The sequence below is a fragment of the Pristiophorus japonicus genome, chromosome 13 (assembly GCF_044704955.1).
Source record: "Pristiophorus japonicus isolate sPriJap1 chromosome 13, sPriJap1.hap1, whole genome shotgun sequence".
Classification (NCBI taxonomy): domain Eukaryota; kingdom Metazoa; phylum Chordata; class Chondrichthyes; family Pristiophoridae; genus Pristiophorus; species Pristiophorus japonicus.
The window spans coordinates 163,197,347-163,207,449 of record NC_091989.1 but is presented as its reverse complement, the minus strand read 5'-3'; the positions used below and the strand labels follow the sequence as shown (position 1 = coordinate 163,207,449).

The 10,103-nt window shown below is 40.6% G+C and overlaps 1 protein-coding gene across 1 annotated transcript in view; it reads right to left on the bottom strand.

Moving 5' to 3' along the window:
* Positions 1-2,553: 2,553 nt before the first annotated feature.
* Positions 2,554-10,103, bottom strand: part of gan (gigaxonin) — a 135,016-nt gene continuing 127,466 nt past the window's right edge. Inside the window, exons 10-11 of the mRNA XM_070897006.1 lie at positions 4,294-4,403; positions 2,554-3,683 (exon numbers count right to left, since the gene is read on the bottom strand). Of these exons, the coding sequence (XP_070753107.1) occupies positions 3,487-3,683; positions 4,294-4,403 (307 nt within the window). The 3' untranslated portion in view covers positions 2,554-3,486. The remainder of the gene's footprint in view (positions 3,684-4,293; positions 4,404-10,103) is intronic.

Here is a 10,103-nt window from a genome sequence, read left to right as displayed (position 1 = left end):
TTTGTGCATGGTCCCTTTAACTGGTTGTGCGATCCATTCAAATTATCGTGTATGCGCAGTTTCTTCGATGTAGAAGCCGGTGAGCAGCCTGCGCGGGACCTCCAGACAACTGTGTGGCCGAGCAGCTCAGCAGGAATGTTGACTACAATTGCTCTCTCTTTTCTCCCCCCCCCCCCATTTCCAGAGATAAGGAAAGTTACATTCAGCTTAATCAGTTGCTAATTACACTTACTTGTGTGTGTGTGTGTGTGTGTGTGTGTGTGTGTGTGAGTGAGTGAGAGATAAGCGAGAGAGAGAGAGAGAGAGAGAGAGAGACATTGGATGTGGATAGGGGCAGGCTTAATTGTAATGCTCTCTTTGATCAATTAACCTGCTGGCACTCATTGGCTCAGTTCACACAAACCAGAACTAAATATATTAGCATACAGCTTAGCCAAGGTATCAGGAGGCTGCAAGAGACCATGGAACTGCACCCTGGCACAAGTTACCATATTCAGGAGCAACAGATGATGAAAAATTTGGAAAAAAGTTCTAAATGCTCATCAGACTGTAATGTAGTTTTAGGGGTTAATACAAACATATCACACCAGTGATTTACATCTGAAACCGTCAAATGCCTTGTCATTCACTCATTTGAGGATTCTGTACAGCATGTATAGAAGTGAATATACTGATAGCATGCTCCAAAAAAGAAATACAATTTTGCACAAGTGAACCCAACTTGCAGTATTTGAACTCAAATGACAAAATATTAAATACAAAATAGCAGTCAGCTGCCCCAGTACTTGACCCCACCATTAAATTATAGCTTGTAACACACAAACCAATATATGTTTATTTGTAACAACTTCGTCCCATCACCAACACCACTCCTATGTGAAATCTGACAGACCTAAACAGTGGTAAAGCACTAAAAGTTTGCAACTTACACAGAAGATACACAATAAGAAGTTGAACAGCATAATTTCATCATATGAGTGTAATAGCCAGATAACTCACAAGTGAGTTACTGTCAGCACCATGAGTGCAATATCACAACAACTTGTATTTATATACCGCTTCTCACATTCAGAAAGATATGTCAGTTCACTTTACAATGAAGAGGAAAGGGACATAGTGGAGAGAAATGAAGAGGGTAGGATGGGGGAAACGGAAGACATGGTCAAAGAGGAGAATTTTGACCGTCTTGAAAGCAGAAAAGGAGGTGACAAGACAGAGGGAACTGAATAGATAATTTCAGAAGGGTTAATATGAACCCCTCCATATTTCCAGAAGACAGGAGTATCCCATAGCTCACTATGCACTTTGTTTAAACCATGCCCTAAACAGATAATTAAAATGATAAGTTAGATGGAAGTTTTTTGTGCAAAGTACATTAATGTGCTGACAGAGAAGAGCCTCTGTAAGTTTTCACTCTTTAGCACTGTCTATTCATTACTTGTAGTTTCATCTCAATAATATTTTGTGGAAATAGTGCGCATAATGACCTGTGGTATTAAACATTACAGGTAATGTTATTTAACAGGAATCTGAAAGGAGCAATAGTCTTGTTTATTAACAAATGTAAACTGTTTCAACTTCAGGATGCAGTATGAAGCTTTACCACAGGGTTGTAACTTTCTCCGACAGACCTATTATTTATTTTAAGCTGGAAATACTCAGCAAATCAGGCGGCATCTGTGGAGAGAAAAACAGAGTTAATGTTTCAGATTGATGACCTTTCATCAGAACTGGAAAATGTAACAGATGTAACAGGTTTTAAGCCAGTGCAGAGGCAGGGAAAAGGGTGAAGAGAACAAAAGGAACGGTCTGTCCTAGGGTGGAAGGCAGGAAAGATTAAATGACAAAGTGATGATGGTGCAAGGCAAAGGGGGTGGTAATGGGACAAGTAAAGAAACAAAATGTTGAGTCTGGAAGGCTGTAAAATGCCTAATCGATAGGTGAAACTGCGATGCACTTGCAATTTGTTTCAATTTAGTATGCTGTATTTGCTGCTCACGAAGCAGTCGCCTCTACATTTGGGAGATCAAATGCAGCTTTGCGGAACAACTCTGGTCAGTCTACAAGCGTGATCCCGAGCTTCTAGTCGCCTGTCACTTTAATTCTCTGCCCCACTCCGACCTCAGCCTCCTTGACTGTTCCAATGAAACTCAACGTAAGCTTGAGAAACAGCACCTCATCTTTCAATTAGACACTTTACAACACAACATCAAGTTCAACAAATTCAGATCATAACCTCTGTTCCCATTTTTTCGGACAACAGGTACTGATTCTGCTATTCACATTTCCACCTCTTCTAGACTCATCTTTTGTTTCTTTACTTGTCCCATTACCACCCCCTTTGCCTTGCACCATCATCCTGTTTGTCATTTAATCTTTCCTGCCTTCCACCCTATTCCTGACCTTTTCTCCCCTCTCCCCTCTCCCCTTTGCCTGCCTCTGCACTTACTTAAAACATGTTACATCTGTAACATTTTCCAGTTCTGATGAAAGGTCACCGACATGAAACATTAACTCTGTTTCTCTCTCCACAGATGCTGCCTGACTTGGAGTATTTCCAGCATTTTCTGTTTCCATTTCAGATTTCCAGCATCCGCAGTATTGTGCCGTTGTATTTATTTTAAGCTTACCATCTATTGAACTTGAATATTGTTTTAAAACACAGGAGGAAGTAATTAATTTAATAACCAATTATCATTCTAACAGTAGCAATCTTATCCCACTCCATGACACCGCCACACTAAAACACTTCAATTTAAAAGCTCCCCATAGAAATAAATGGTCCTCAGTCTCGGTTCTCTGTAGCAATTTCTATCGCCCATCAGTCCTTTCACAGAAGTGTGGACTTTGGTGTCCTATGGTCCATACAAGCTAGACGTAAAATATAGCCACTTTTGGCTGCTGGTTTTTGAAGTTTAATTTTCTTTTTGCTTTTACAAGCCTGAGCTACAAAAGATAAGTTAATAATTAATGCAACATTTTGTATCAGAACTATTGTTTAGCATAGTGAAAAAATAAAACTAACATGTGCAGTTTCCATTATAACTTTTACATGAGCACAGAACTCATTCTCACTGGGATAGTAACTATCTCCAGAATTCGCAGCAGCTTTGCACGTTTCAAACAGCTATCCCTTTTTCAGATTTGTACCTAGAAAATACCCATTTCAGGTTACTTTACTTTGGAAAGCTGAAGATTGAGTTTTACTTTGGAAAGCTGAAGGTTCGGTTTTACCATTCATTAATGTCTTGCAATTTTAATTCTACAGAGTTAGAAATACCATAAGTGACCCTTCAAAAAATAAGGAAAAAAGCACAACCTCCCCGGTTCACATTAAAATGTGTGCGCCAATGCTTTGCCCTTGCAGGGATACATTTTTAACTGTTACCAAACTGTAACACCGATAACATAACAGACTTTGCAAGATTATCCCCCATTTTATGATATATAATGTTTTGTTCCTAATTGCACCAGTGACCATTTGCATTATGGTCCACTTGGCCCTACAGAGGGAATGCGTATGCGAAAGAGACCTTGCTGTAACTGTAGCTTGAAGAGCTTGCAATTTGCAATACGTAGGGCTGCGCAGCCTGTTCGCCGGAGATCTGAGGGGAGTAATGGCTTGGTGTGATGCCAGGTTCCTGTACTTCTGCGAAATTCTCTGACAAAGTCATACTGTGTGCCTAGAAATAATGAAGAAAAGATGTCAGATACTGCTTTTTCAGGCACCACGGGAGAGGGTTCATTGACTTCATGTTGGAGCAAGTATTCTCCAAAAATAACAACTATAGCTAAAATCCATTAAAGCAAAACAGAACTTTTTGCCACTTAAAACATGAGAGAATATTTACGATGGAGGCTTTCTTTTGTGGTAATAATGCAACAGATGGTCAGTCTTCATAAACTGTACTACCTAAACCCATTGTACAATAAGTATATTAAAATATAACCCCCCAAAAATGTAATTTGTAGATTAGTTGTATTAAACAATGCTACTTTTAAATACATACAAGCATCAACTTCCATCAACCCCTTCTCTTGGCTGCTGGGGGTGGACCGAAGTGACAGGAAGTCTTCCTTATTCCTTTCTCTAGAAGAACTTAACCTCTGTTCAGCGGGTCTCTGACAGCTTGGTCAAGATTGAGAACGTATGGGAGCATTGTGAAAAAAAACAATCACAGCTTAGAAGCCATGTCCCACCACATTGTAACATAGGATGTTGTTATACCAACCATACTATTCTGCCTTTTGGGGGGCGAATAAAAAGACCCAATCCAATTACCAGACACTTACCTGTATCCAAATCTCCAATAACATAAATGCTGGCACCAATAGGCACAGCGCCATATACAAAAGAAGAGCTTGTTGGAATGCATAGCGACTGGTCATTCAAATATATCCATCTGCAAAACAATATTATAAATTACTCTCACTAAAGGTGTGATCAGGACTCCAAGAGAATCTTTTGGTCAATTTTAAATGCTAAATATCATTAAAACATCTCTAAAATATTCCTTGATTATAGTGAAACTCCAATATATTTTTAGTGCAGAAATGCAATTGCATTCAACAGATTGAATACTGTTATAAAAACAAAAAATGCAGGAAATATTCAGCAGCATCTGTGGAGAGAGAACGTTTCAGGTCAATGACCTTTCATCAGAACTGGAAAATGTTAGAGATGTAACAGATTTTAAGCAAGTGCAGGGGCAGGGAAAGGGGGAGGAGATGAAAGAACAAAAAAAGGGAAGCTTTGTGATAGGCTGGAAGGCAGGAAAGATTAAATGACAAAAGATATGATTGTACAAAGTAAAAGGAGAAGGTAATAGAATACAACTATGTTGTTGTTCTACAGGTTATGCAATGATTTAAATTTACAGCGACTAATGAACATCAGACAATCTGTGAAGGATTATTTATTGGATTGCTCTTTAGGAAGAATTAATTACTGCTAGCTGTTCCTGCAAGCTGCAAAGAATGTACATTGGGACACCAAAGACACTGGTCTATGAACATAGGTTGTTACAGTTGTCCTTGGATGGGACTAATCTCACAGATCAAAGTGTTTGGAACTGATCAATGGGTTAAGCTATTCGATTCAATTACAAACATCCCGTGAGGCTGTTCACAGTATGGGCCTGAAATTGCTAAATGCGTGCGCTGTATCAATAGCACACATCTACGGCGGACACAATTATCATGGTACAGAAATTCCAGGAAATGATGGAGTGGGTGACTTATGCCACATCATAATTTTCTGGGACTTTTGTGCTTTTCCAGAGACCCTCGGCAAAAAGGTTGAACAGCTCCGCCCTCATTAAAATCAATGGTGAGAACACATTCGGGGCCGAGTAGCATCACTTGCAATGGGTGCTTACTTTGGCCACTTCCTATCCACCACAACGCTCGCTGCGGCGTATTCTAATCATTTTCCACCAAATTGTGGCATAAAGTCGGCACTGGAGGATCAGAGAGCACAACAGTCTAACTTACGCCGTTTGTCACCAATATTGCCATTGCAGTGAGTTCCGGTCCTGCACTTTTTTCAATTGCTCCATGCGTGTGGGGGATCTATTTTGAATCCTGTGCATGTCTGACTACACAAAATTTAATTATGATAAATAAAGTTTGAATATCCTTTGTTCTGGGGTAACGTCAAAGGAATTTGGAGCTAGATCTTGCGCTGTATTACAAAAGACAGTCAGAGATAAGGGCCAGGTCAGTGACTCCATAGTAAGAAAGAAGAGAAAGATTTGCATTTATATAGCATCTGTCATGACCACCGGATGTCCCAAAGCGCTTTATTGCCAATTAAGTACTTTTGAAGTGTAGTCACTGTTGTAATGTAGGAAATGCAACAGTTAATTTCACACAGCAAGCTACCACTAACAACAATGTGATAATGTGGTAACACCTTGCTCTTCTTCAAAATAGTGTCCTGTGATCTTTTACGTGCACCTGAGGGGACAAACGGGGCCTCGGTTTAACGTCTCATCTGAGGAAACGTAATGAAAATAAATCTTAACAGAATTTGTGAATTTTGCCCAAAAAACACAAAACTTATTGGAAATTAAATGATGAATTGCTACATGTGATGTTTAAATACAATGTACCCTGTGCAACATACATTGTACTCAGCATCATTTATTTATCCCAGAAGTAAATACATTGAAGTGATTATCATACTTCATTATCTAATGGTATGTTAGTCTAAAAATCAAATCCATATTTTCATAGTAATTATTGATTTAATTATCATTTCAGTTACTGTTACTCAAAATGCCTGCATAAAATGAACACACAGGTAGGACTTACCATTAGTTCATTTCTAGATAACCCAATATTCCAGGAAAATTTTGTAATAAGAAATTCTCATCCAATCCATTATAAGTGCAGGCAGTGCAATGCCGCTTACAGAATACGGAATGAGGGACACTACAGAGGTAGCCAGTATGGATAGAAAAAAATTCAAACAACTCCATCAAAGTCTTCCATGCCAAGGCACACAACACAGACACAAATGGGAAAATTTACACCCAAAACAAAGCGGATGCTGATTATTTGGATCTGGCAATAATCTTTTCAGAGAGTCAACAATTCAACAAGGAACTTGCAAACAGCCATGGTAAAAATATGTTGACATTTTTATTATGTAAAACAGTTAAATTGTATCATTCTTAATGTATCAGACAAAAGTATTTCTATCCCAAGCCTCCTTAAAAAATAATATGGGAAGGAAGATCAAGCAATTTAACTCCAATTTTGTCAAAATTTTGCCATATAATGTTAATCTTTCTTCTGGTAATAAACCAGTCACTCAGACATGTGTTGATTATATCATAATCCAACATTGAGGACATTATTATGCATCGACTGCATGGAATGTCCTGGCTGGACAAAATTATTCTCATCTTGTTTATGATAATCTTTGACAGCAAAATCACAATAGAAAGTGATACAGAATTAATGGAAATAACAAGTTACATTACCATTCTTCTGTTGGATAAGAATACTGGAGTGTCACTTCAGTATTTTAACAAAACCAAATAAATTGTCCCTTACTGTCTTGAATTCTGAACTATGTCCCCATATGCAAACGTTTCTTGCAAAGCAGCACATTCAATCTGAAGTTAGTTGGCATTCAATGAAATCCTTTGTAGTTTTGGTAATCTGCTGAGTTTTTAAACAGACCAGAGCATTAACAACCCCTACATTAAACTGCTTCTCATTTATATTTTTCATGTAGTCTATTTTCTATAACAATATTATTTTATTACTTTGCTTGCGAGGTCATGACAAAAAGCTTTGAGTCCTTCAGAAATGAACACCAACCCTTGCTCCCGTGCCTTCACCCATCATTCTCAACAATTACAGCCAACCCATTTAAAGAAAGACTTGGATTTATATAGTGCCTTTCAAGACCACTGGACATCTCAAAGCGCTTTACAGCCAATGATGTACTTTTGAAGTGTAGTCACTGTTGTAATGTGGGAAACGCGTCAGCCAATTTGGCCATAAGCTAGCTCCCAAAAACTGCAATGTGTTAATAATCAGATCATCTGTTTTTTTGTTATGTTGATTAAGGGATAATTATTGGCCAGGATACTGGGGATAGCTCCCCTGCTCTTCTTCGAAAAAGTGCCATGGGATCTTTCACGTCCACTTGAGAGAGCAGATGAGGCCTCGGTTGAACGTCTCATCCGAAAGACAGCACCTCTTGACTGCCATGCTCAAGTCCCACTCCCTGGAGTGGGACTTGAGCATGGGACCAACAGCAATGACCAGTTTTGATCTCATTTCAAAAGGTTAGAGACTACAATCAAAATTCAATTTGATCACACAGTTGCCACACCTCCTGCTCCCATGGTGGTCACTTTAGACTTTCTTAAATGTTCAAGAAATTGCCAAAACAACATAACATTTCATTGTTCTCACATTGAACAACTCCTTTAACTCCACTCACTTCCTCCAAATTAAAGGTGTTGCTATGGGAACCTACCTGGGTCCTAACTATGCCTGCCTTTTCGTGGGATATGTGGAACATTCTTTGTTCTAGTCCTATTCGGGTCTCCTCCCTCACCTCTTTTTCCCGGTACATTGGTGCCTGTATCAGTGCCGTTTCCTGTTCTCGCCGTGAACATGAAAATTTCATTCACTTTGCATCCAATTTCCACCCTTCCCTCACCTTCACATGGTCCATCTTCGACTCTTCCCTTTCTCAACTTTTCCGTCTCCATCTCTGCGGATAGGCTTTCGACCAGTATCCACTAAGCCCACGGACTCCCACAGCTACCTGGATTACACTTCCTCCCACCCCGCATCGTGTAAGGACTCCATTCCATTCTCCCAGTTTCTCAGTCTCCATCGCATCTGACACCGCCAGCTTTCACACTAGTGCCTCCGACATGTCTTCCTTTTTCCTCAACAGACGATTCCCCTCCGCCGTGGTTAACGTGGCTCTCAACCGTGTTCGTTCTATTTCCCGCAACTCTGCTCTCACCCCTTCCCCTCAGAACTATGACAGGGACAGGGTTCCCCTTGTCCTCACCTTTCACCCCACCAGCCTCCACATTCAACGGGTCATCCTCCGCCATTTCTGCCACCTCCAGCGTGATCCCACCATCAATCACATCTTCCCCTCCCCTTCCCTCTCAGCATTCCGAAAGGACCACTCTCTCCGTGACACCCTGGTCCATTCCGCAGTCACCCCCTCCCCTTCCCACGGCACCTCTCCGTGCAAGCGCAAGAGATGCAACACCTGCCCCTTTACCTCCTACCTTCCCACTATCCAGGGCCCCAAATACTCCTTCCAAGTGAAACAGCGATTTACTTGCACTTCTTTCAATTTAGTATAGTGTATTCGCTGCTCACAATGTGGTCTCCTTTACATTGGGGAGACCGAGCATAGACTGGGTGACTGCTTTGCGGAGCACCTCCGTTCAGTCCATAAGTGTGACCCTGAGCTTCCAGTCGCCTGTCATTTTAATTCCCCACCCCACTCCCATTCTGATCTCTCCGTCCTCGATCTCCTGCACTGTTCCAACGAAGCTCAATGCAAGCTCGAGGAATAGCACCTCATCTTTCATTTAGGCACTTTACAGCCTTCTGGACTCAACATTGAATTCAACAATTTCAGAGCGTAGCCAATCTTTACTTCTCTCCTCTCCCTCCCCCCCCCCCTCTCACCACCCCACGCCCCCGCCCCCCCGCTCTCACCACCCCACGCCCACCCCATGCCCCCACCCCCTCTTCCCCCCCAACGAGCTTGTTTCTTTTTTTCTCCTTGTCTCTAATGGCAGCTGGTCATTATTCTGCCATTCACACCCTATCTTGACTAATGTTTTTCTAACTCCTGGCATTACCATTTCAATTCGGCCCATCATCCCTTTTGTCTTTCTAATCTCTCCTGCCTTCCACCCTATCACAGACCTTCCCTTTTGTTCTTTCCTCCCCTCCCCCTTTCAGTGCTCGTTAAGAATGTGTTCTTTCCTCTCCAGTTCTGACGAAAGGTTGTCAACCCAAAATGTTAACTACTTTTTCTCCACAGATGCTGCCTGACCCGCTGAGATTTCCAGCATTTTGCTTTTATTCCCGATTCCAGCATCCACAGTATTTTGCTTTTGTAATAGTATTTCGTTTACTAAGCGGATTCTTCCCTCCCCCACAATAATTGCATCTTTGCGTTATTATAAGTCAGATCCTTATTTCAAGTCTGAGGACTAAAATATAATTTTCAAATGCTTTTATAAACAAACAGTATTACAAATTATAAGAACCTAATAAACATGCTTTCTGTAAAGTGGAGAAAACAGAACATTTATTAAAAAAGCAAAAACTAGCTCACAGCACACTTTAGTCCTCCTTCACTTACATTTCAGAGGGAAGCAGAATGGGTTGAATTTTCACTTTTATTTAATCGGTCAAAAGCAGATCGCCGCCCCTTTTACAGACCACTTGATTTTTGTGTCCATTATGAAAACGATAATCGGACAAGGTGTAAAACAAATGGCTGATCAGTACGGCCTGCAAGTAAAATGAAACATTCACCCGAATACGTTTGTGATTGTTTTGTGAACTTTTATAATGCCCTCTTAAGGCAAAAT